The sequence below is a fragment of the Mauremys mutica genome, chromosome 3 (assembly GCF_020497125.1).
Source record: "Mauremys mutica isolate MM-2020 ecotype Southern chromosome 3, ASM2049712v1, whole genome shotgun sequence".
Taxonomy (NCBI): Eukaryota; Metazoa; Chordata; order Testudines; family Geoemydidae; genus Mauremys; species Mauremys mutica.
In genome coordinates, this window is record NC_059074.1 from 186,938,115 (window position 1) to 186,964,970 (window position 26,856).

The 26,856-nt window shown below is 44.7% G+C and overlaps 1 protein-coding gene across 5 annotated transcripts in view; it reads left to right on the forward strand.

The window, feature by feature from the left end:
• CCDC85A (coiled-coil domain containing 85A) overlaps positions 1-25,680 on the forward strand; it is a 178,424-nt gene extending 152,744 nt beyond the window's left edge. For 2 of the 5 annotated variants that reach the window (XM_045008676.1, XM_045008678.1), the window contains one exon: positions 23,741-25,680. In XM_045008676.1, the coding sequence (XP_044864611.1) occupies positions 23,741-23,830 (90 nt within the window). In that variant the 3' untranslated portion in view covers positions 23,831-25,680. Of the gene's footprint in view, positions 1-13,209; positions 13,330-19,764; positions 19,864-23,740 lie in introns of all 5 variants that reach the window. The other 3 variants (XM_045008671.1, XM_045008673.1, XM_045008674.1) reach the window with 3 other exon arrangements.
• The last annotated feature ends 1,176 nt before the right edge of the window (positions 25,681-26,856 follow it).

Below are 26,856 nucleotides of genomic sequence, written 5' to 3' on the forward strand. Positions count from 1 at the left end.
TACATGCACTCCTTAGTTCTGCTGTTCAATGTCCTGTTTAGCTGTAGATCAGTGCATTTTTCTTCAGGCTCTGTGCTGTGGGTTGTGAAAGGCTAGTCTAGTTATATCGTTATTTAGTGATGAGATCTTCTCTAAGTAAGGATTCAGAAACAGCAAGTGAATGCAGTTGGAAATAACCATCTGAAAAGGTTTTTGACATCAGATGGGAATTCAGAGAGACTATAGTTCTAAGATGCTGCCTTCATTGAAGAAATTAAAAAAAACCCTTAAAAATGGAGGTTTTCTGAGATCTACAAAAGCAAGAAACGTAGTGAACAAAAATGACATAATGTACATTTTAATCAACAGGTTTATTTTCAACAAACTCCTTGCTGGTTTATCTTAATGGCCTTTTCCTCACAGCATGGCCATGTAAGTCCAGTTTATCCTGCTAACCCAGTTACTTCCTTCCCCCCCCCCCCCCCATTCTCTTGAGTATTTCAAACAAGTCAACAAATATACCCTCTATCTTGCAAGAACTAGAGGTAAGAGGGGAGGGTGGGTGGGACACTACACCCCATATTCTTCATAGAGATATGATTATGGCATAACTATGGTGTATTCTATGCAAGATAGGCCATGTGAAATATCACTGGAAAGGTTATGGTTTACTGAATATGATTATCCTATTTGTATGCAGATATCATTTTGTATCTGGAGTTAGGAATATTGACAAATGTGTTTACACCTGGGAAACGCCCACTAGGCAAAAGATGCTCAGTTTAGATGGCTGGCTGGGAAGGGCCCATTCAGGCTGATGAGCCATTCGGAGAAAACAATAGGTTTTAGAAGAAGCTCATCTCCCAACAGGGAATCTTCCTGAGGACTCTAAAAACAGCCTCCTGAGCAATGGCTGCTGTGGCACTACAGGGACATGTAACCAGGTCACCTGGTGCTGGACTCCATCTTGGAATACCAATGTTTTTCCACTGACTGGCATGGGAACCAAGCTTTCAGACAAAGTGTTCCTGCCATATGCACAGGGCCGGCTCCAGACCCCCGCGCGCCAAGCGTGCGCTTGGGGCGGCATTTCGGCGGCAGCCGGCTCCGGCGGACCTTCCGCAGTCATGCCTGCGGGAGGTCCACCGGAGCCGCGGCTTCGGGGGACCTCCCGCAGGCATGACTGCGGAGGGTTCGCTGGTCCCGTGGCTCGGGTGGACCTCCCGCAGACGTGCCTGCGGAAGCTCTACCGGAGCCGCGAGACCAGCGGAACCTCCGCAGGCACGTCTGCCAGAGGTCCCCCGGAGCCGCGGGACCGGCACCGCCAGAGCGCGCCCTGCCGCGCGCCGCCCTGCTTGGGGCGGCGGGATTCTTAGAGCCGCCCCTGCATATGCAAAAGCTATTTAAGGCAGGGGAGTGACACCATCGTAATTCTTCACTGACTCCTGCCCCAAAGAGACTCTAGGAAACACCTGAGGAACACAGACTGAACTGGGGGTGGGGGGGGGGAGTGTTGGACCCAGGCTAAAGGGATTTTTAGCCTGTGAAAGGGACACCTGGGGTTTTTAAGCTGTAAGCAAGTGCAGCTGGCCCCTTAAGAATCTCTGCAGCCTGCTTGAACTTATTTTTGTTTTGTCTAAAACCAGTGGGTGGGAGTCATAACTTGGGGCAGAAAGCTGTTGCATATCATTTTCCACACTGAGGGAGGGGGCAAATTTCATGAGCTTACGCTGTACAGATCTCTGTGCAGCGCAAAATTGTATAATTTTGGGTTTACACTCCAGAGGGGGGTCTGCACTTAAGCAGCTGGGTATTTTCTTAGCTGTAGCCTCCCCAGGCAGAGCTGATCACAACATCTGCAGCTGGGTGTGTCCCTACCTGTATGTGTGCTGGAGCTCGGGAGAGTGCTTGGCAGGCTGGTCACAGCAGTGCAGTGTAAAGGGAGCCCAGGCGGGTGGATCGGGGGGCTCAGTGGTACCCCATTTCCAGATGGCACCCCAGGGGGAACCCGTCACAGTAGGGAAGTGAATGGGTTTCAAAATCAGGCAGTGATTGAACTGGAGTGGGAGTTACCCAGCAGGAAGAATATGCTTCCCTAGCAGGCCCCTTGCCTTTGAGAGTAAATGTTCCTGAAGAATAAGGTCTTTACATTTGCTGAAGTAGAATGTCCTATGCTAAGTGAGCAATTGGTGCAGACCCCAGTGGATAGGAAAAAATGTATTTTCTCTGAAGCAAGCTTTGGTGGTGAATACAGCTGTCCTCTGGGTAGCAGTGTATTGTGTCTCTTCCTTTTTGGCTATTCTTGCATGAGTCATGGATAGCCAAAGCTAGTGAGATAGTAAACAACAAGCTTTCTTGGATGGAGACTGGCTGACAAATTGAATGTGCATTGAGTTCCGATACAGTGCATAATATGCTATAGTGGATTTTCGTTCATGGCCATGTTTATCAATAGTGTAGGCAGAAAAATGATATTTTATGGTAGCTCAAGTAGCAAAAGGCCTAGGATTAGCTGTTTACTTAAAGGAGCAAGCTGTTCCATGCACTGTTACATAAGAGTCTTTACTGTGTGACTTAGGTATTTGTGAAGTGCACTTACACCTGTGCACTGTGGAAATAAAGTCTGAGTTTCACCAATTTTCTGGGGTCAACGCCAGGGAGATGCAAGGTTTCTGTTTATTTTATTTTTGTCCTAGAGCAATATAGTGAAGCTGTGCTAGATTTTCCTCTGTTTCCTGTTCATTAAAGAGCTGCTTTGGGTGACCTGGTATTAGGAATTCAATAGGTTTAGTTACAATAGAAAATAGGTTCACATGTTTATTGATTCCATCTCCCTCTGCTGTAGGTTTGTGGCGATAAAGAAAGGGAAGTGTTAAGAACATAAGAATGGCCCTGCTGGGTCAGTCCAAAGGTCCATCTAGCCAGTGGCGTAGCCAGGTTCTAAGAGCAGGGGGAACAAACATAAAAAAGGTGCCCCCCTTGGCTGGCTTCTCTGGCCACACTGCGGCCATGCACACACACCCCTCGCTCCTCCGGCCGCGTGGCTGTACAGGGAGGCTGGCAGAGGACAGGGGGTCTGAGGAGAGGTGAAGGGGAGGATGTGGAGGGAGGGTGGCATGCAAAGGACAGGGGGTCTGAGGGGAGGTGAAGGGGAGGATGTGGAGGGAGGGTGGCAGGCAAAGGACGGGGGGTCTGAGGGGAGGTGAAGGGGAGGATGTGGAGGGAGGGTGGCATGCAAAGGACAGGGGGTCTGAGGGGAGGTGAAGGGGAGGATGTGGAGGGAGTGGCAGAGGACAGGGGTACGAGGGGAGGTGAAGGAGAGCAAGGGCACGGGGTACATGGGAGGGGTACACTGGGTATGGAGCTTGGGGAGGGGTTACCGGGGATGGGAGTGGGCTGGGGTCCCTGGGGCTCTCTGTGCAGAGGGGGCTGGAGCTGCCCCTGGGACTGGGAGAGCCTGGGAGTCCACTGCCTGCCCTTCCGCTGCTTCTTTCTGGGGCCCGGCCGCTAGGCCCGGCTCAGCCAGCAGCAGAGAGCAAACCCCACCATGGTGAATCTCCCAGCAGCCCCGATCACATGGCAAATCGGTAGCCGAGTTCGCGCGCAGTTCAGCGGCCAAGAGCCGGAGGAGCTGCGAGACGCCGCCTGGTGCGATCCAAGCGAGCTGCAGCCCTGCTCACCCGCTCAGCCCAGGGGCACTGCCCTGCCCGGGGCTGCTGGCGGAGCCTGGCTGTGGGCGGGTCGCGCTGACAGGCTGTGGCGGGAGGGGGGAAGCGCTCTCTCCTCCTCGGGGGAGTTTTATTCCTGTGAGTCGAGGGCGGCGCCAAGGCTCCTGCTGGGACGGCTTCGCCCGGTGTGGCTGCTGCGAGGAGGCGGGGGAGACCCTCCCTACCCCAAGACCCGGTCAGTGCAGGAGGCAGGGCGGGCACCGAGCCGCCCTCGCAGCGGGCTGTGCACGGCGCTTGCAATGAGCAGCGCAGAGCCGCAGCTCTGCCACTGCCTCTGCTTTGTGGCTGCGCTGGTGGGGCTCTCCTGGGCCAGCAAGCCAGCTGCCTCTGCACCGCGGAGTGCTCCAAGGGGCCCAGCTGCCAAACCGTCTGCATCAAAGTTGTCTGCAGCGGGAGGGGAGGGGGTGAGTGGCGGGCCACCATGCTGCGCCCTCCCTCGCTCCTCCGGCCGTGCCACCCCCTCCCCATGACTCCTCCGGGCGTGCTGCCCTCCCTTGCCTGCAGGAGCCCAGCGCCGTCCAGCAGACCAAGCTTCAGAGCAGAGCGTGGGCTCCGCCTGCTGGCGCCATGGTAACCCCTAACTAAGGCGCCGCTTTTAGAAAATGTGCTGAGGGGAAGCGGTTGCTTCCCCTCCACCCCGCTAGCTACGCTACTGCATCTAGCCCAGTATCCTTCTGACAGTGGCCAGTGCAAGGTACCCCAGAGGGAATGAACAAAACAGGTAATCAAGTGATCCATCCCCTGTCGCTCATTCCCAGCTTCTGGCAAAGAGAGGCTAGGGACACCATTCCTGCCCATCCTGGCTAATAGCCATTGATGGACCTATGCTCCATGAATTTATCTAGTTCTTTTTTGAACCCTGTTATAGTGTTTACATATAGCTTAAGAACATAAGAAAGGCCATACTGGGTCAGACAAAATGTCCATCTAGCCTAGTATCCTGTCTTCTGACAGTAGCCAATGCAAGGTGCTTCAGAGGATCAGAACACATAATCATCAAGGGTCACCCATTCCCAGATTCTGACAGAGGCTAGGGACAGCAGCCCTGCCCATCCTGGCTAATAGCCATTGATGGACCTATCCGCCATTCATTTATTTAGGTCTTTTTTGAACCCTGTTATAGTCTTGGCCTTCACAACATCCTCTGGCAAAGAGTTCCACGGGTTGACTGTACATTGTATAAATAAATACTTCCTTTTGTTTGTTTTAAACTTGCTGACTGTTAATTTCATTTGGTGACCCCTAGTTCTTGTGTTATGAGAAGTAGTAAACAACACTTCCTTATCTACTTTCTCTACACCAGTCATGATTTTATATACCTCAATCATATCTCCACTTAGCCATCTCTTTTCCAAGCTGAAAAGTCCCAGTCTTATTAATCTCTCCTCATAAGGAAGCCGTTCCATACCCCTAATAATTTTTGTTGCCTTTTTCTGAACGTTTTCCAATTCCAATATATCTTTTTTGAGATGGGGCAACCACGTTTGCACACAGTATTCAAGATGTGGGTGTACCATGGATTTATATAGAGGCAACATGATATTTTCTGTCCTATTATCTGTCTATTTCTTAATGGAGTGGATGTTGTCAGAGAACTATCCACAATGACTCCAAGATCTCTTCCTTGAGTGGAAACAGCTAATTTAGCCCCCATCATTTTATATGTATAGTTGGGATTATGCTTTCCAATGTGCATTACGGATGATTGGAAAAAGCCAAATATAGTGCCCATATTTAAAAATGGAAGAAAAAGAACCTGGGGAACTATAGACCGGTCAGCTTCACCTCAGTCCCTGGAAAAATGATGGAGCAGGTCCTTAAGGAAACCATTTTGAAGCACTTGGAGGAGAGGAAGGTGATCAAGAACAGTCAACATGGATTCACCAAGGGCAAGTCATGCCTGACCAACCTGGTTGCCTTCTATGATGAGATAACTGGCTCTGTGGATATGGGGAAAGCAGTGAACGTGATATATCTTGACTTTTGATACGGTCTTCCACAGTATTTTTGCCAGCGAGTTAAACAAGTATAGATTGGATGATTGGACTATAAGGTGGATAGAAATCTGGCTAGGTCATTGGGCTCAATGGGTAGTGATCACGGCTCGATGTCTAGTTGGCAGCCGATATCAAGCGGAATGCCTCAGGGGTCGGTCCTGGGGCCGGTTTTGTTCAAAATCTTTATTAATGATCTGGATGATGGGAGGGTTCCAAAGAGGATGGATCTAGACTGTTCTCAGTGGTAGCAGATGACAGAACAAGAAGTAATGGTCTCAAGTTGCAATGGGACAGGTTTAGGTTGGATATTAGGAAAAACGTTTTCACTAGGAGGGTGGTGAAGCACTGGAATGGGTTACCTAGGCAGGTGGTGGAATCTCCTTCCTTAGAGGTTTTTAAGGTCAGGCTTGACAAAACTGTGGCTGGGATGATTTAGTTGGGAATTGGTCCTGCTCTGAGCAGAGGGTTTGACTAGATGACCTCCTGAGGTCCCTTCCAAGCCTGATAGTCTATGATTCTATGATTCTCAGGCTCATAATGGATCTACAGTGCCCAGTAGTGACCATAGGAACTGCCATAGTGGATCAAACCAGTGGTCAGTCTATTTCAGTGTCTGTCTCTGCAGTAGCCAGAACCAGCTGCCTCAGAATAAGGTGCAAGAGGTCTTGCAGTTATGGGGTGAAGGAACCCTGAGTGCACTTATTTTAACAAAGAAGCAAGGACCTGCTTCTAAATGCTTTCTTCTATGGGGGTGGAATTCAGGCCACTCCACAACTCTCATGTGGCAGGCTCCTGGCCACCCTAAGAAATTGCTATTGTAATTAGTAACTATGTAGGTACCTCTTGTGGGCATTTAATAGAGAATCCCACCTGCTGTGCTGCAGAATCATCCAAGACTTCACTTGGCATCCATCAATCATCAGAATACCAAGACTTTTACCTAGCTTCACTTTCAATATAAGAATCAGCTTTAATTTTTTTACATTTTCCAAACATAGATCATGATTTTCAAAAGTGACTAGAGGTTTAGTTTGCCTCAGTTTTGGGGTGTCTCTTTTGAGACACTTCAAAGAGGCTTGATTCTCAAAAAGTGCTGAGCACTTTCCTTCTGAAAATTGGTCCCCTTTTGGAGGTCTCAGGTTGGACAACCAAAAATGGAGGCACTCACACTTACTACAGTAAAAGTTATTTTATCCAGCATGTTGAGGGAATTGGGGGTGCCAGTAAGTGAAAAATGCCAGTTAACTAAGAGGAAGAGAGTTTGGGTTTGGGAGGGGGTGTGGAGCACAGGCTCTGGGATGGAGTCTGGGTACAGGAGGGGTCTCAGGGCAGCAAGTTGGGGCACAGGAGGAGGTGGTGGGTGTCAAATCTCGGGGGTGCTCACCTCGGGCGGCTCCCCACAAGTAGCAACCTGTCCCGGCTGCTCTTAGGTGGAGGTGTGGAAGGCGACTCCGCGTGCTGCCACCGCCCCGAGCACTAGCTCCGCAGCTCCCACTGGCTGGGAACCCTGGCCAATGAGAGCTGTGGGGGCAGCACCTGCGGGCAGAGGCAGTGCACAGAGCTGCCTGCCATGCCTCAGCCTAGGACCAGCCAGGACAGGTCACCACTTGTAGGAAGCTGCCCGAGCAGAGCACCCCTAAGATCTGGCACCCCACACCTCCTCCCCACCCCAACCCACTGCCCTGAGCCCCTCCAACACCCAAACTCCCTCCCAGAACCCATGCTCCACACCCCTTCCCACGCCCCAACCCCATGCCAACCAGACTATAAACCAGAATTTCAATGAAGATCAGAAATACCGGTTTATAGATCTTTCCGGTTGGTGAAGTGCCAGATAAAACAGCTTTTACTGTAGTTTCTTTAGAAATCCTTGACCTTATCCTTTATTTATTAGTTCATAAGCATCCCTAGTGACTCCTTTCAGTACTGCTGCAGAAGATCAGTCTGATGATGCAGCACTGCCACTATTTGCCAGAAGTGGCCCAGACCAAAACCCCTGATAAGGAAGTACACCAAAGTTGGTAGCACTGAGATCCCCAACCAGTTCTTTGACTCTTAACTGGTTATCTACTTAATGGGCCAAACCAAAACCTGAGCTCCAAACAGCTCCCAGCTTTGGCATGCTTGATGTCCAGATCCAAAATGAAAAACTGAGGTCTATCTTTAGAGTCTACTCTCACAAAGTAAACAACTTCGGGCGAGTCTTTGTAAGCCACATTGAGCTGCTCAGATGGATGGCAATCAGGGGCAGTAAAGCACCTTTTGTAGTGCATAGGAAGCTGTTGTCTCTTGTGAAAGAACAAAAGGGGATGGATGCCTGAGGGAGAAAGATTCATTTTCCAAACACCTCTTATGAATGTGTGCGTTGGATTTGCCTTGAGAACAATGGTTGCTTTGAACCATAAATGTTCACAACTAGTTCTCATGTTCAGTTGGGGACAGTGGTGGGGGTAAGCATTCTGTGCATACACAGAAGTGACTTCCTGGAAGAAATCATAGCGCCTGCAGGAAGGCATGGACTCTTGACAGCAGCACAACTTGCAGGACTCATATTTTCTGGCATATGAGAAGTTTTAGATGCCTGTGCAGCATCTTGTATTTTCCTTGCTTTTAATATCAATATTTATTTTACACAGTTTGAAATTGGCCAGCATTTTCACTGGCCATGGGGTCAGTAAGGAAACTGAAAATATTGACTCATAAGAAAACAAATGGACCTGAGAGAATTTTTCCCAAAACAGAATTGCTCCAATCTATTTTATTACTCCTTTCTTCTCTCCCCTTTGAACACTTATTTCCTTTCCAAAAGGGTAGCTTTAGGCTTGTCCAGTGACTAGCAGATCTATACATTTTTACTTTATATAACAGAAAAATAAATCCAAACTCTCTTCCCAAATTGATACCAGTATATCACTTCGGAGAACGGTAAGATTCACTATATATCGTGGTAAATACATTTGTATGTCAGTGTTATCAGCCCAGTTACTAGGTTCATATGCCATCAGTTACAATTGTTTTAATCACTTTCTCATAAAAAAGAAAAATCCCAACATCCTTTGAAAAATTGAATGGTACAGGATGAGATGCTTGAGAACCTAAACTGGTTTCAAATGCTGATCTAAACACTCGTTTACATGTGTTCAGCATACAATTTATGATGTCTATATAGGAGCATTCTCATTTCTGTAGCTATGCTTTTATTTCTAGGATTTTTCACACATGGGCCTCAATCCCAGAATCTCAGTGTGCTGTGAATTCCCAGGAAGTCTCAGGATCAGGCTCCTTGTCTGTAATAATCAGATAATTCTCTGTTCCCTTCATGTTGTGCAGTCATTTACACTTTGCACTGGTGTACATATCTATATCAGGGGTAACATAATGGAGACACAGGCCCAAAATGTTTTCATAAAATCACTCAGAACATACAAACTCAGGTTGTTTCTTATGCAATATTGTCAGGGAATTCAGTTGCATGTCACTTCCCTGTGCCTCTTCTCCCCCCGTCCCCCTCTTTGTCTTTTCTATTTAGATTGCAGGCTCTTTGAGAGAGAGACTGTCTCATATTATGTGTTTGCACAGGACCTAGCACACTGAGGCACTGATTTTCATTGGAGGCTCTTGGCACTATTAACTATTATGATTATAACAGAAATGCATTCCCATTTCTACAGAACAAATAATTAGGGAATTTTGTATATAATACAGTGTTTCCAAGAAAAAAAATGTTGGAAGGAGACATATTTTCCTCTGTTTTAGCAACTTCTAAATGATTTCTTTTGCTTTGTTTTCCTTTGCATGGTTTTCTTCCTTTTTCAATTAAGTTCTGTGTGAAGGATGAAAACAGCAAGGGATCATATTAGAACAGGTCAAGTTGAAAAGATCATCAGCACCTCCTAAGTGTATTACATAGCTGTTTCTCTCTGTGGTGTTATTGGGTTGCTATTGCAAGACTGTATTTTTAGCATTTCACCGAAGTAGGCTGCTAGATAAGGTTACTTCAGCACAGCAGTTTTGCCTTTTGCTCTTTATTGTCGTTATAGGAACTCCTTTGAATACTGCAAGTTGAGGTGCTCAGACAGCAAATGTTTACTTAGCTAGTGAAGTTATTGCAGCACAATGCCAACTCTAAGTCCCTATTGAAAAGAATTACTAACTGTTGTTGTTTGTTGTTTAAATGCTTAGATCAGTGGCTATTGTGATTTTACTATTACAGAAGTACCTAAAGGCCCCAGCTAAGCACATAGGCCATGTCTACACTAGGGATGCTTTACCAGTATACCTATACCATTATACTATACTGGCAAAGTGCTTCTAGTGTTGATGCAGCTTTTACTGGCTTCTGTCTATCTAGCTATGTCAGTCACCTCTGGCCGGCATAGCTATGCTGGATGAAGTCTATAGTGTAGACATGGTCAGTGTGAGAGACAGCCCCGGCCTTGTAGAGTTTACAAATGTAAATGGTCAAGACAGACGAAGGGTGAGAGGTGAAACAGAAGAAGAGAGGGGAGTGACTTACCAAGGTCTTACAGTAGATCAGTGGCAGAGCTAATAATACAACCCAGCTTTCCTCAGTGCAGGAATCGGCAACCTTTGGCACACGGCTCACCAGGGTAAGCACCCTGGTGGGCCGGGCCAGTTTGTTTACCTGCTGCATCTGCAGGTTTGGCTGATCACGGCTCCCACTGGCCGTGATTCGCCGTCCCAGGCCAATGGGGGCTCTGGGAAGTGGTGGCCAGCACATCCCTGCCTCAGTGCTTCACCTACTAGATCATGCTGGTCCCCAAACTCTTTATGCTTGGGTATCCCCTTAGGGCACATCTACACTGCAGTAAAAGGCCCAGGTCAGCTGACTCAGGAGCGTGGGGCTCACGCTGAGGGGCTAACAGTTGCAGTGTGGCTGTTCAGGTTTGGGCTGGAGCCTGCACAGAGTGTGTGTCTCAGAGCCTGGGGTCCAGCCTGAGCCCAAGCTTCTACAGTGCAATTTTCACCCTGCAGCCTAAACCCCGTGAGACTGAGGATAGGTCTACACTACGGGATTAAGTCGACCGAAGTTACGCAATAAGATGAATAACATGCTGGAATCGGCGTAGCTTAGGTCAACTTAGTGCAGTGTCTACACTGTGCTGGGTCGAGGACAGAAACTCTCCTGTTGACTTACCTTATGCTTCTTATTCCGGTGGAGTTGACAGGAAAGCTATCTGTGGTCAATTTAGTGGGTCTTTACTAGACCCACTAACTTGACCCCGAGTGGGTCGATCGCCACAGCGTCGATCCCTGGTAAGTACAGACATACCCTGCATCAGTTGACCCAGGCTCTGAGAGGTGGTGCTGCAGGTTTTTTATTGCAGCGTAGACATATCCTGCATCTTCTCATGCAAGGCCAGCTGCTACTCTCTTGGCTTTCCCTCTCCCCTATCCATTTTTGTCTCTGTATCATTGGTGTTTTTTTTTCTTTTGAGTTTTTGTATTGTTACATTTTTTAAATTCCTCTCATAGAATATCAGGGTTGGAAGGGACCTCAGGAGGTCAGCTAGTCCAACCCCCTGCTCAAAGCAGGATCAATCCCCAGACAGATTTTTGCCCCGGATCCCTAAATGGCCCCCTCAAGGGTTGAACTCACAACCCTGATTTTAGCAGGCTAATGCTCAAACCACTGAGCTATCCCTTCCCTTTTCCTTCACTGACTCATTCCCCTACTCACTGGAAGTCTACACTCCTCTCAGAGTGGGAGAAGATCTACTGATGCCACCCATGGTATTTCTGAATGCCACAGGCCAAAAGTAAAGAGAATGGACTTGCCAGGCTGCTGTCTGAGCCATATCTCCATAAATGGGAGCTGCTTCCAAGGCTGGTAACATTTGATGCCATTGCACAAGCAGTGAGAGAATGCAGGTGACTTTCGAGGACCCACCTGTCACTTTATCTTTAGCAGACTGCATACGTTTAAAGTGGGAAAAGGATAAATCAGGTGTCATGTATCTTTCCCCACTCACACTGCCCCTCTCCAAATAAGATACAGCAGTATTTGGGCTGCGAACTCTACAGGGGAATGTTCCAAAATTAAACTCTTCCCGTCAATGTAACTGTAATTAAAAAATCCACTCCCACTCATGGAAACATTTTGATTGAGGTTAGGCATTCTCAAAACCTACTGTGACAGATACAGTGACTTCCTGCAAAATCCTTGGGAAAAAAAACGTACTGAATTAAGTTTAAGTACCTTTGGAGTCCATTGTATTCAAAATGCAGAGTTTGTGTTAATGTGCAATTCTATGTAACTTCAGTAGGGGAGATGTGACTAGTGTAAACCCTGGGAAGTGTTATGAGGATCAAAGGACTATTTAAAACAACATGCCAGACAAAAATGAACTTATGGGACAAACAAATCTAGGTGAGTTTCCCAGAAAATCTCTAGGGGGAGGTGTAGGCAAATATACCCTCTCTGGGTACACAAGAGTTCATGTTTTGAAGCTTTGCCCTGAGGAGGGGACCTTTGCTGATTACCTGTTCCCAGGGTCCCAAGGTCAAAGACCCAAACTGTATAAATGAATGACTCTGAGTCCTGGGTGTGCTTGTTCTGAACAAAAGCTGTTCTGAACTTGTGACCGCAGAAAAAAATCTTGGTGGGAATTCATGGACTGAATCCTTCCTGAGCCCTTGCTGGAATTGGGATGATCTCTGCTAAGCTTATTAGCATGTGTGTAGGTTTTGTTTATTGTTGTAATACGTTTCCTCTGTAATGCCTTCACCTTGAAAATATATGTGTTTGCTCAGAATGGGCTGTGTGGAAACTTTTAATTGAGGGCAATTGTTCTGTGTATAGCCTCTGAGGAGAAAGCAAAGCAGGCCTGCTTAGGTAGCCTGACTTGCTGGGAACTCAGTGTAGGCAGGGAACTGTGCAGCTTGGAAAAACCCTTGTCAAGAGGGAGAGAGACACAGGTCTCTTCCCAAGAGAGGTAACGGCAGAGGAGCTGGACCATGGAGGTGAAAACAGGTACAGTTGCCCTGAACTGTGACACTTATATTTGGGGCCAAAACTGTTTACCTTTAAGCTTCACAACACCCTTCTGAAGACTGTCTGTAAGTAGTAGTATGCTAATTTCCCAGATGGGAAAACTGAGCCACAGAGTTTCAGTGACATGCTCAAGATTTCAGTGAGGCTCCAGTACAGCAAGCTGCTCTGCACAGACAGACCTTGGTAGAACACCTTGCAGATGCTAAGTTAGTGGCAAAGCTGAGAATAGAGCCAAAGCATCTGATTCTGCCTTGTGCTCTAACCACTTAACCATGTTTCCTCTCTGTGATAATAGGTGACCACTCACAAGAGTATCGAGTATCTTTAGAGAATCAAACTCAGGCAGTTTGATCAATGTAGCTGAGGTGTTTTAGACTTGTCATAGAGATAGGCAAAGGTTTTGAATGAAATATGCCCTCCATGCTCACATGATAAACTGACTTTTTACAAACATCTTTCATTATTAAATAGTTTTTAATTTTCTACTAAGGGTCCCCTTAGGATGCCATCAGGGGCGGATGGGAGTTACTGCTCTCCAAACCATCCAGCTAGCTTCAGTGGACATGTCTCACCTTCTCAGCAGCCTGAAGCAGTGGTAAATGCTATTAAGGTAACACACTCCCATACAGTATATGCAGAATGTTACGTATGTTGTTTGACATATGTTCCATTGTACTTAGAGCAATATCCCTGCAATATCTTCATATACAACATTATTTTTTGTTTCAGTCATGTACTTAAGAGTGTGAGCTCTTTGGGTCAGGGACTATCTCCATTGTGAGCATACAGTGTCTAGCACAATGGGCCCCATTGTGTTCCCATAATAAATGATACATATTTTCTTTTATGACTATGATTATGATGAAGGTTGGGACAAGCGTTCTGTGGACTAGATGTATTCTCTGCTACAGTATAAGTTGAATAATATGAATATCACAAACACATTTTTTATAAAAATGAAACCAAATTATACAGTATGCACATGAATGGTATGGACTTTGTCATGTGATTTCAGAGAGTGTGATTATACTATTATGTAGTGCTGAAAACGATGCATGATAATCTCTTCAGTTCTCATGCTAACTTTGGTCCAGATTGTGAACCTCTTTTTTACTTTGCTGAGCACACAGGAAATAGTCCTGTTGATTTCTAAGGAATTATGTGAGCAGAGAGCTCACAGTCTGGCTCTTTGTGACTTTAGCAGCAACTACTTCCCTTAATGAAACAAAATGGTACAATGACCAGTCAGGAGGTATCTAGCATATCATGAGATTTCACATGGCAACTGTGCAAGTACACGGTCCCACCACTATATATGCATCAGCTATGCAATAGAAATCTTTTCTCCTTTCGTGACAGTTTGGACAATTGTGTTAACTAATTGACAGAGAAAGGTGTGACCTAATGGTCTGAGCATAGAACCAGGAACTCCCAGGTCTGACAGTGATAACCTTCTGTGAGGTATGGGCGAATCATTTTTACACAGCTTACTCATTTGAAAATGGGAATAATACTCACTGTAACTCCTTACCTGCCATACCAGGAAATGATGTAAGGATAAATTAGTTACTTAAGGGGCCCAGTTTTGCACTCCTCACTCAGACAAAAGTGCCAGTGAAGTCATATGGATGGGTGACATGGAATTCTCCTACATAAAGCTTGAGTAAACAGCTTTTATGCTGGTTAAATGTTTAGACATTGTGGCAGTGAAAGCCATTCCTTCAGCAGAATGTCAGGGTTTGGGCAGCCTCTCCGCATCCACTACTGTACCTTAGGACTAGCCTCCTGCCACCTGCACATAATTGAGGTTCCTGTGGCTGCTCCCCTACACCCAGTCTGCTTGGGGGCAGTACAAATCCCAGCCCTGTAGTATCCGGGGTGAGGAAGCCATTCAGTTTCCTCTGTGCTTGAGAAGTGCATGTTTCAGCAGCACCAAAGGTCTTGTGTGTGCCCTCCACAGATGGGTGAATTTCACCTGCTGTCATTATGGAAAACAAAGCTGCACAAAACAACTTAGCCTAGAGATCATGTGGATTTACAAAATAAGATTATTGTAGTTATCTCTGTATAGCCTCTGACAAATCGCTTTGATTGGAACTGTTGTGTATTTGGTTGTCATGGTTTTTGTTGCTATGGCAACTGAGTTAGATTATTATGGGTTAGCTCAGCCGGTTTCAACCAGCTGAGTGAGCTCTCTGTATATCTGTAAATAAAATGGAGGTTTTGGTTAGCTGCCTGCTCTCTGGCCTCAAGTGATTGCTTCCTACACCGGCTGCCCCAAGGATATAACAGGAACAATTATCAACATGCTTTTGATAGTGTCTGATAGTGTAAGTGGATGTGTTTACAGTGGTAAAGTACTCATTAGAGTTATTAAAATGGTTAGATGTATACAAAATTTAGTTTTCTGTGATGTGATGCCCCTGCTTTTATCTTGATAGGAATTGTATCAGGAGGCAGAAATAGAGATGAATGATGCTAGGCATTTCCCTGTGTGTGCTAAATTTTATCCAGTTAAATAAAATTTCTTCCTTTCAGCCAGACTGAAAAATGTACACGAGTCCTGATCCCTTGAAAAGAGGTGGTCACAAACAACACATAAGGCAACTCCCTCCACTGCCCTGTCTCCAAGAGTCAGCTCACTTGGACCTCTGTCTCTCTTGGGCCTGATCTGTACTGGAAAGTTACCCGTATAACTGTTTTGGTTAGGGGTGGCACAAGCCCTAGTATGAACACAGTTATACTAGCATACAGGTGCCTTTTCCTGGTAGGGCTTATTCCCTTTCTATATAGGAATAGCTATGCCAGTAGAAGGCCCCTTTATACCAACAACACTCTGTCTACAGTAATGGGATTGTTCTACTTTAACTACGCTGGTATCTATAAAGTGGGAAAGCTTTTGTGTATAGATAAGCCTGGGACTCTCATGGAATCTCTGTACTTAAACGCAGTCCCTTGTTGCTGCCTCAGCCCCTGTGCAAGGCCTTGTCTGCATTAGAAATGTTTACTGATTTTTGTTTTTAAACTACACTAGTCTAGTTGAATCAGTAAAAACTGCTATAACTGCATTACAACAGCAGTATAAAAATGCTTATTTTGGTGTAGGTTATTCCAGTACAGGAAGGGGAATAAGCTATACCAGTATTAGTCCTTTTTGATCAATATAAGTTTGTGTGTGTGTGTGTGTGTACTTGCGTACACTGGTATAATTATTTGATTAAAAAATCACCTCCTCTCCCCATTTGACATTGTTATTCTGGTGAAACTTCTGCAGGAATGTCTGCACTAAGGAAAGTTAAGGTGAATCATCTAAATGCCTGAAGTCAGTGTAAGCACATTAAACCCCTGTGTGGATGATGTCACTCAGGAGTAAAGTGGTCTTAATTTGCTGTAAGTTAATCCTTTATTCCTGAGTGAGAGCACCACATGGGGGGTAATGTACTTTAATTTGTGCATGTTGATGTCATACCTTTAGTTGGTTTACAAGTCCTAACTGTAGACCAGCCTAAGGCTCCTGACTTAGGATCACTGAGGGTATGTCTACACAGGGATAAAAGACCTGTGGCATGGCAGGAGATAGCCTGGGTCAGCCGATTCGGGCTTGTGGAGCTTGGGCTGTCGGGGCTCAAAATCTCTGTGTGGACATTCAGGCTTGGGCTGGAGCTCAAGCTGTGGGACCCTCCACCGTCACAGGGTCCCAAAGTTTGGGCTGAAGTCTGAGCCTGAACGTCTACATAGCGATTTTTCAGCCTTGCAGCACGAGCTCTGGGTCTCGAGCCAGCTGACCCAGGCCAGCCGTGGGTTTTTTATCCCTATGTAGACATACCCACAGTGTAAGATGAAGTTCGCCACTGACCCTCCTTTTGTGCAGATGCTCTGCAACATAAAGGAATTTCAGAAAGTTTTACTTTCCATCCAGGAGTGACTTAACCTCCACAAACCCTTTAATAACTGTCTAGATAGGTTTCAGAGTAGCAGCCGTGTTAGTCTGTATCCGCAAAAAAAAACCAGGAGTACTTGTGGCATCTTAAAGACTAACAAATTTATTTTAGCATGAGCTTTCGTGAGCTAAAGCTCACTTCTTCGGATGCATAGAATGGAACACACAGACAGGAGATATTTATACATACAGAGAACATGAAAAGGTGGAAGTATGCATACCAACAGGCAGAGTCTAATCAATTGAGATGAGCTATCGTTAGCAGGAGGAAAAAAAACTTTTTGAAGTGATAATTAAGATGGCCCATAGAAGGTGTGAGGAGAACTTAACATAGGGAAATAGATTCAATTGGTGTAATGACCCAACCAGTTACATCCTTAGTGTTTGTACCTCGGTGACTCAGAACCTAGAAGAGAGTAGCACCTTTCACCATCACCACATATATATTTAGCAAAAATAAAATAAATTAGATCTTTGTTTTCCTCAAAACTGAAGTCTATTAAACATTAAGTTGATTTTTAATACAATTCTCTGGAGAACACAAAAGGTCAGCTCCTATGTGGTGTATCTCAGAAAGGTGCCCCCCAAAGCTTCAGTTTAGTAAAGCAGGGCCGCCCAGAGGATTCAGGGGGCCTGGGGCAAAGCGGGGAGCGGACATAAAAAAAGGCGCCACCCGCTGCGGCGCTTGTACTCACCGGGCGGCGCTCCGAGTCTGCGGCGGCGGGTCCTTCACTCGCTCCGTGTCTTCAGCAGCACTGAAGGACCCACCGCCGAAATTCTGCCGAAGACCCAGAGCAACTGAAGGGCCCCCCGCCACCAAAGTGCCTCCGGAGACCCGGACCGCCTCCGGGTGAGTAAAAATTAAAAAGGCGCCTCTAGCCAGGGAAGGGATTCTCAGCCAGGGTTCGCAGGGCCCCTCCAGGGCCCGGGGCCTGGGGCAAATTGCCCCATTTGCCCCCCCCCCCCCGGGCAGCCCTGTAGTAAAGCATTTGAGCACCTGCTTAAGTTTAAATTCCATGGACTTCAAAGTTAAGTGTGTGTGTGTAAGTGCTCTCCTGAATCAGGATCCTCGCCTGAATCCAAATCCCAAGGGCATAGTCCAAAGCACATTGATGTCAATGGGTCCATCGTTTTTGTGCATATTTACAGGAAGTAGATGACTAATTAGCTAGTAAAATGGAAAGCATAGGTACCACTCTTGCTTGTGACAAGTAGAACATTTACACTAAGTCCTCAATCCTAAATGGGAAGAAGTTAACTTCTAGGAACCGATATTAAATTAGTAGGGCTGAGTGAATGGCATGGATTTTTTTTATTTGAATCTAATCCATTGAGTGTTTTTACATATGAAATAACAAGGTGAACATTTCATATGGAAGCACATGCTTTTATGTTATGGCCAGAATTGTTTTATCACCCAAAAGCCATATTTCCATGTAGAGATACAGTAGAACTTCAGAGTTACGGACACCTTGGGAATGGGGGTTGTCTGTAACTCTGAAATTATAGTAACTCTGAAAATGACGTAATGGACTTCAGACATGGGGGAATTGAGGCTGCACTGCAGGGTTGGGGAGGGTCAGGACTCCCAGCAGGGGGTGTGTGTTGGAGCTTCTGACCTTAAGGGCCACCAAGGCTTCCAGCGGGGGGGCTCAGGGCTTCTGCCCCTCAGCAGCACCAGGGCTCGGGGCTTTAGACCTGGGGGGAGCGCTGGGCCTTGGGTTTCAGCTTAGCCCCACAGCTTAGCTCCTGGTTTCAGCCTTGCAGGGGGCACTGGGGCTCAGGGCTTCAGCCCCAAAGCTCCGTTCCCAGCTTCTGCCCTGTGGGAATCGCCAGACTGCTCCTGGTTTCAGTGGGGGAGTGGCGCCAGGCAGAGGTGCTGACTGTGTTCCCAGGGGGTGCTCAACCCCCGCTCTGCCCCAGGCCCTGCCCCCACTACACCCTTTCCCCTAAGCCCCCAACCCTGCCGCACCATTTCCTGTCCCACCTCTCCCTGCCCCCGCTCTGCCCCTGCCCCCATTCTGCCCCTTGCTGCTTCCACTCCTCCCTCTCATCCCCAATACCTCCTGTACACCGCTGAACAGCTGACTGTGGTGGGTGGGGGGCACTAGGACAGAAGGAGAGGAGCTGATTGGTGGGGCCTGTCAGTGGGTTGAGCACCAACTATTTTTTTCCCGTGGATGCTCCAGCCCCAGAGCACCCATGGAGTTGGTGCCTATAGGACCAGGGATCGGCGCTTCAGCTTCGCAGCTCTGTTCCTGGCTTCAGCTGGGGCAGGGCATTGGGACTTGGGGCTTCAGCCCAGCAGCTCCACTCCTGATTTCAGCAGGAGGGAGTGGGGTGAGGATCGGGGCTTTAGCTACAGGGTGAGCACTGGGGCACTCCCAGTGAAACCAGGAGCAGAGCCATGGGGCTGAAGACCCAAGCCCTGGCACCCCCTGTGGGGCTGAAGCCAGGAACAGAGCCATGGTGCTCCCAAGGGTCAGAAGCCCCAAGCCCCACCCCCGCCTGGAGCCCGACTGCCCCGTCCCCCCTGCCTCCGACCCTGCAGCTGCAGCCCAACCCTCCAGTGGCTGAGGCCCAGAGCCTCAGGTCTAATGCCCCGAGGCAGTACAGTATTTGCTTTTTTTCTCTTGTTTCTATGCGCTACTGTCTGATTGATGACTTCCAGTTTCACAGGGTGTCCAGTTGATTGGTAAGTCTGTAACTCTGGTGTTCATATCCTTTAGGTTCTACTGTGTACAAGTTCCATGTAGGTTATAGTATTGATGTAAGGTGCAGCCCTTTTCATATCTTAAGGCCAAAAGAGACCATTCTGATCATCTGTTCTGACCTCCTGCATAACAGAGGCAATAGAACCTCACCCAGTAATTTCTGCATCAAGTTTTTAAATCTAGTCCAATTTCATTGTATACTGGAGGAATTGTGTGCTGACTACATACTCTGATCTGCTTCATTACACTTAAATCTATTATTCAATTACACATGCATATTCTTACACTGAAAAGGCCTTTTTAGAGGTTAAATTTCTTAATATTCTTATTGTAGTTGAAGAACAAATTTCATTTGTAAAATAAAATTTACTTTTTTTTTTAACATACCCAGGTCTTGGAAGCTCAGGAAAATATAGATCGGCAGCATGGTAAAGAATATGATCATGACCTTAGTGAGACAGAAAAAGCTATAGTCAGAAAAATGTGCAATGTAAGTTTAATGTGCTTAATTTTGTATTCTGTACTGAAACCCAAAACAATATTTGTACCCAGGTTATTAATATTTTAAAATTGCTGACAATGTGCCTTTAAAGTTTTCATATAAAAATTAAGCCAATTACACTCTGATTTTTCAATAATATAATTTACTGAATTTTTATGAACTAAATAATCATTGCACTTTGGTCAGCATATTTTATGTTATAATATATAAATATATCTCTATAAAGAGAGAAAGTGGTCCAATGGATAAGACACTAGAATGGGACTCAGGAGACCTGGGTTTTATTCACAGCTTTGTCATCAAGACTAGGATGTTAAAAGATGTCTAATCTCTGTGTGACATTTGGCAGGTATACACCTCTACCCCAATATAACACAACCCGATATAACACGAATTCGGATATAACGCGGTAAAGCAGCGCTCCGGGGGAGCAGGGCTGCGTGCTCCAGCAGATCAAAGCAAGTTCGATATAACGCAGTTTCACCTATAACGCAGTACGATTTTTTGGCTCCCAAGGACAGTGTTATATCGGCGTAGAGGTGTATTAACATCTTGGTGCCTCCATTTTACCATCTATAAAATGCTAGTGATAATTACCCACCTGTACACGGAGCTTTGTGATTTATGGATAAAAAGTATTTTCTAAATGATAAATATTGTTATAGTAATCCATAAAACTTCCCAATAGTTATGTAATTTCATGTCTGAAATGTTCATGTATTATATCTGACACAATCATTTCTTCCCAATGCACTTATGTTTTGAGTTTTAAATTTAACATGTTTGTTTAAAAATACTTTTCTTTTTTTTTTTCCATCTGCTCAGCATGGAAAAGCTAAATGTTTTTACTCCATTATTACTTAGATATATTCTTTAAACTTTTTAAATGTTTGTTTCTCCTTAGGTTATCCATGTGTATTCAGATGAAAGGCAAACCTTTGATTAGCTAATTATTCTTTTGTTTTCATTCTCACTGTAGTTTCCTAGGGCTTACAGAATCACTACTTTGCTCCTGTTTTGCTTTGTTTTTTTAGGTGAAATGTTTGTCATGTGATCATTTTGCCTCTGTATTCTGGGTCAGGGTTTTCAATAGTCACTACTGATTTTTTGGGGTACCTTTTTTGGGGGTGTTCAGTTTGGGACATCTTAAAGGGACCTGATTTTCAGAGGGCAGGTGGGCACTCTAACTGTTGAGACCCCCAAATCACTAGTCAAGTCTGAAAATTTTGGTTTTGTTTTAAAAATATTTATCTACTATGTGGTTTTTCAGTTTATAAAATGTCTGCATCACAAAATATGAAGGCCTTGTAATGTTTTCAGCACACTTTCCATCCCTAAGGATTCCCTAACTTACACTAAGGGGCACATTCTCCCCTCAGGATGCATGTGTATTCCACACTAATGATGGAAATTATGCCAGTTCCTCAAGAGGAACCATTTCTAACACATTCCTCTTTTTATTCACATTGGGTGTCTACATACATTTGAAACAGGCCTTTTACTTTGCATTTATACAGTGCTTAGTACAGTGAAACGTGTGGTTTTGATTGGAGCCTCTAGCCACTGTCTTATCACAAGTAACAATCCTAGGTACGTTTGGAGTTATTCTCTCATATTAGCTACTGTGAGCTGGCTTTCAAAAGCATGAGAACTTCTGCCCAGCTTGCTGCACCGTAAATCTGCGGTGCTCCAGCGTGCTGCACGCTAACTGTCCCGGTGGACCCTACTACTGCTAGTGCTTATTGACATACTACTGTTTGTATCAACAGTACATCAGGGCACACACCACTGGGAAACTTCTAGCATGCCACAGCAGCGTCCACATTGCTATTTGGTGCCTGGCTTGTTGGAGCACTGTAGAGTTACTGTGTAGCAAGCTGGGGCATATCTGCTTGCTTAGACATGCCCACACAAATGAGGTTCCACATACAATTACTTGGTTGAGGACAAATGGGCCTTTGTGGGCATTTGCGGCCACTCCTGAGATGTTTGGCCCACATTACTCTGTATTCAGAAAGGTGCCAGTGAAAATCCTAACTAGTACCAAACTCAATATGCTGGAATAGCTTCAAGGCCCGTATATAGGTTGCTTTCCACACGTAAGCAAAGATGGCTGCTGATGGTGATGAGAGATCCCATGTGGTTGTCCCATTCAAATTCTGATATTAACCCCCATGCACCTGATGAAAAGGGTTTTGAACAAGGATCTATCACCTCTTAGGTACGGGCCCTAACCACTGAGCTATGGGATAGTCTGATGTGAGTCTCCCTCAATCTCACCTGTTGAAGCTGTTCCACTTTGCTAAATAATTGAAGTCACTGGGCTGGAGACAGTGTGAGAATGGCTCTATTGCCTGGTGGATAGGGCAGGGCACTCACTTGGGATCCAGTCCCCCTGCTCCAATGACTCTCTGGAAAAATAAAGAGGAACTGGGCATCTTTCACAGCCTAACCACTGTGCTAAAAGTTATGAGGGAACTGCTTCTTAATCCTTACAATTGCTGGGTGACTAGGGAACTTTTACAGCAAAAAGTTTGGTGCCAACTAAGTTTGAGGGTTAGGGGGCAGCTGAGTGTGGATTTTGTGAATTCCAGTGGCACCTAAATCTGGGACTTTGGGATTTAGGCACCACTGTGATTCACAGCCTCCCACTCACCTGCTGCCTGACCCTGCAGGCACCTAAGTTTTTGCAGTAAAAGTCACCTATGTTTCTGCCTCTCAGCATGTGCACTGCTGCCTCACTCTAGAGGCATCGGGACACTTAAGTCCCTTTGCGAAACTAGCCTATAGGTGTCAGTTACTGTGCTATAGGTGTGACACTGGTCTCTGGTTATCGACATGTTTTCTATGAGTTTTACTGTTACTGTTTTGTTAGGAATAGCCTTTTTGTTCATTCCACCCATCTCCTTCAAAACAGACAGGACTCAGGTGACAATGTGGGGCCAATTTGGAACACAAAATTCAGAGGGTGTTGGGCTCTGGAATCTTGGTTTGGGACATCCAGCTGGTCCAAAGTCAAATCTCTTCACAGCCCTGTGCTTGAATTTGTACTCCCATATTTCATCTTTACTTCTGACCCTGTCTTGCTTCTATTTCTCTTTCTAATAACCAATCTTGTCCAATGATCCAATTCTTGCTTCTTGGAGGTCCACAGAGAGATGCAAAGTCATGTGTTGCTAACTGTTCTTGTTTCCTGTTTATAAACTTCATTAAAAGCCAACTACGAATACACTAAATGCTTTCTTAATATTACCTTTCTGTGCTAAGAATTGTTGTAATTGTGGCATGTATTTAATACAGACATGAAAGGGAACAGAGGTGAGGACAAGGAGCAAATCTGTTCACTTGTAGTCCACACTGTGAAAAATCTTGAACATTTTCACTAAAACATGTATGACCCTGATCCAGCAAAGGCACTGGAGCATGTGCTTAACTTTAAGTATAGGACCACTTCTGTTGATTTCAGTGGGACTACTCATGTTCTTAAAGCTAAGAACTTGCTTAAACACTTCGCTGCATTTGGGCCTGTGTGCCTGAAATTGACTTTGATGGGAGTTTTGCCTAATAAACGATTGCATAAAGATTTATAAACTTGACTCTTGTTTTCAAGACAGACATTGCTCCTGAACAGACTTCTAAGTAACAGATGGTCAAAAATGAAGATACTGTATTTCCTTCAAAATTTATTCTTCCTTCTTACTTTGTCTCTCTGCCTCTATTTCTGTCTATGCTGCACAGTGTGTGTGTGTGTGTGTGTGTGTGTGTGTGTGTGTGTGTGTGTGTGTGTGTATGATGCATACAGATACACAAATCCACTTTTGGTTGGTTGATATAGCTGACATCTCTTTCTATCACTTGCCTTTAGGTTGTGTGGCGGAAGCTTGGAGATGCTGCAGGTTCATGTCCTGGAATTAGACAACATTTGTCAGGAAATCAATATAAGGGACCTATGTAAAAGGATCTGAGTGTCACCTCTCTCAGAAGATAGAATTTATATGGCCAGTGACGGATAGAGGGAATTTATTCTATCCACAGTAACTTCTCAGCCGACCACAGGATGTCTACATGCAGTATACATGACTTCTTCGAAACAGTGGTGAAGTGGTTAAAAAAAAGTGGATAAACTGACCTAAACTCCATACTCTCCAACTGAGAAGCGGGTAAACTCTGTTTACTCTTGACTACACTACTGCTTTGAAAATTGGCACAGCTTCTTCATAAAAGTCTTTCAAACAACAGTTATGTACCCTAGAGTCCTGGCACTGTCATTTCAGTGTACTGTATAGTTAAACTCTGCCTCTTAGCCATGGCATTGTCATTCAAAAATACACACTCAGAATGAAAAGATCTGAATGCTTCTTATTTAAAGCATAATTGGTATTCTGCAGGAGATACACAAACATGATTTTTTTTTAAAGATAGTTACAGTGAACCTTCATTGAGTCTGAATGAATTTTCCATTAGGTTTAGCAGGAGTTTTTCACCAGAGTGGAGAGACACCAAAAAACTGTGCCTTCAGTCATCACAGTTACAAGAAAGTCAGTTACTTGGTAGCTCACACTTCAGTCTACAGTATTAGTTAATGGTGCTTAGGCAATTTGCAGCTGAAATTATTTTTTTTTAGAATACTTGCATTTTGAGGTGCTAAAAGACCATAAAATCTCCTAACCAGCCAGTAGTGTAGCAAAAACTACAGTACATGTAGTAAAACACAATTTCTTTCTAAATGAAAGTGAAGATAGACTTTTTTCATTCTCTTTGGTGCCTCCTGGAGACATACGTGATGGGCACCATCCCTTGAATAGAACACTGAGGTAACAATATTTAAGACCTCAAACCAAAATCACCATCAGAGTTCTTTTCTGAGAGCATTTTCCAATTGCCAATGCTAATTTCTACCACTTAGTTTAGAGACATGCTGTTTTATTTAGCAAAAATATGAGTCTAAAAGATTGCACTGCTTTTATGAAAAGCTTTCCTTGCCTACTGTAGTGTTCTTTCAAAGAAAACTTTTATCCTTCTCAAAGCATGTCTTTAATTTATTCTGAGGCTAAAAGCTCTTGTTCAGATTGCCAGAGTTTTGACCAGGAGGTGCCCTAGATGTGCTTAGTTTATTTTTTTCTATGTGTATAACATTAGATTGTGTGTATTGAAATGCTGTGATAGGTATTTCTTGTATATCTAAATGCAACAATACTTTCTTGTATGAATGTGCGACAGGCTTGTGACTGAATGCTGTTACTTAACTTTTTACCATAGCTGAGCATCAAAAAATAGGAATGCAACAATTCCCAGGTTTTGGGTTTGTTCTTGATTACTAAAATTTGATTCAAAGGTGATATCCTCTGTTTTTTGTGGGCTTGTTATATGTTGTATTACTGGTTTGTAGCTAGTGGAATGTAGTTGGGCTGCTGTGCAACCTTTTTTATATGGTAGTGTAAAATCAGCTTCCTGTCTTCAGAAAACTGTTATGGATTAATTTGTGGCAGTAATTATATCTGTTCTGTCATTTTATTTGGTACCGTTCAACATAGTTGTAAGGCCTCCAATCCAGCATTCCTTTCTCAGGCACAACTCTTGTTGATTCCTTTTCCTTGAGTGAGGACTGCAGAATCTGGCTGTTAATTTTGAAACATGGCATTTTTAAAATAGTTATTATATATATATAAAAAAATGCTTCTTACATTTCCATATTTTTCTCTCAAGCAGTTTTATCATTAAACTTAAATTGTTGTATTCCTATAATATGTGGGGAGGGGGAAGTAAAACAGTAGTATTTACCTGCAGGGGCTAATTCAAGGGACACTGGTCTTTTGACGTTACACTTGTGTAAATTTTGATACTGTATTAAAACTATTTTTTTACAGTTCTGCATACAATTGGGTATCAAGTATCTGTGTTCATCTTAGCAATGGTAATAAATTATTTAATCCCATAGTTGTTTGCTTTCTTTTAATGATGCATTTCATGAGATATGTAAACTGATGCCAAAAGCAAATTCTGTTCACTGAGAGATCTATTCTAAATACTTATTCTATAGTAGTTACATTAGTGTTCAAAAATACATAGAGCTAGATTATCTCCCACTGCAGTCACTGGAAGAACTGGATGCTCAAAAATAGAAATTCCGGCCCCTTAACTTGTCTTGTCTACTCCCTACTGCTTAGATTCTGCTGCTTAGATACAGTGGCCCAGATCCTACTGTGTGGTGGTGTTGGTTTACCATAGTGGCACAGAACAACTTATCATTCTGATATAGCTGGGCATGGGAGGATCATCTTAGTGAAGGAAGAATTGCTTGTGATGGAGAGTCAACATGGTGGCTTCTACTCCATCCACTCCTTCCTGCTGGTGGCATATGGGAAGCAGCCATGAGAAACAGGGACTAGCCAAGGATTCTTTATGGGATGGTGAGCCCAATCTGCCCTGTTGGTCTATGGGTTCCATTGGCAAATGGGTTAATTTAAAGCAGCCTTGTTGTGCATGAGTTCAGTTTGGTATACAGCTGGTCCAGAATGAAAGGAGCCCAGGGTTACTTCTGAGACTATTCCAGGAGTCTTTGGCCATAACTGAGGATTGAAATCAGTATCTCTGGGCAAATGTCCTATGAGATTGTCCTAGTGTTTCTGAATAGGAATTGGGTTTTTTTGTTAAACAGTCACTTCCTATAGAGAAAAGAAAATTACTGTAGCTAAATCCTTTTTCATTGTAATAAGCACTCACTCAGAAATGTTTCTGAAAGGAAAGAAAAATACTTCATAGATTTTTGCCCTGGATTTTAGGTTCTTTATTGCTCATCACTATCTTTTGGCTATTGCCCTAAATCCCATAATATACATTGGTCAACAAAGAAGAAAATTAGGATAAAAATAGCAAAATTCAGAATGTAAAACTATATATATATATCGACTTCAACTTCTTCCCTTTATGAAAGGACTTATCAGGGTAGCCATCTTCCATCTGCATATCTGTGCTGAGGTC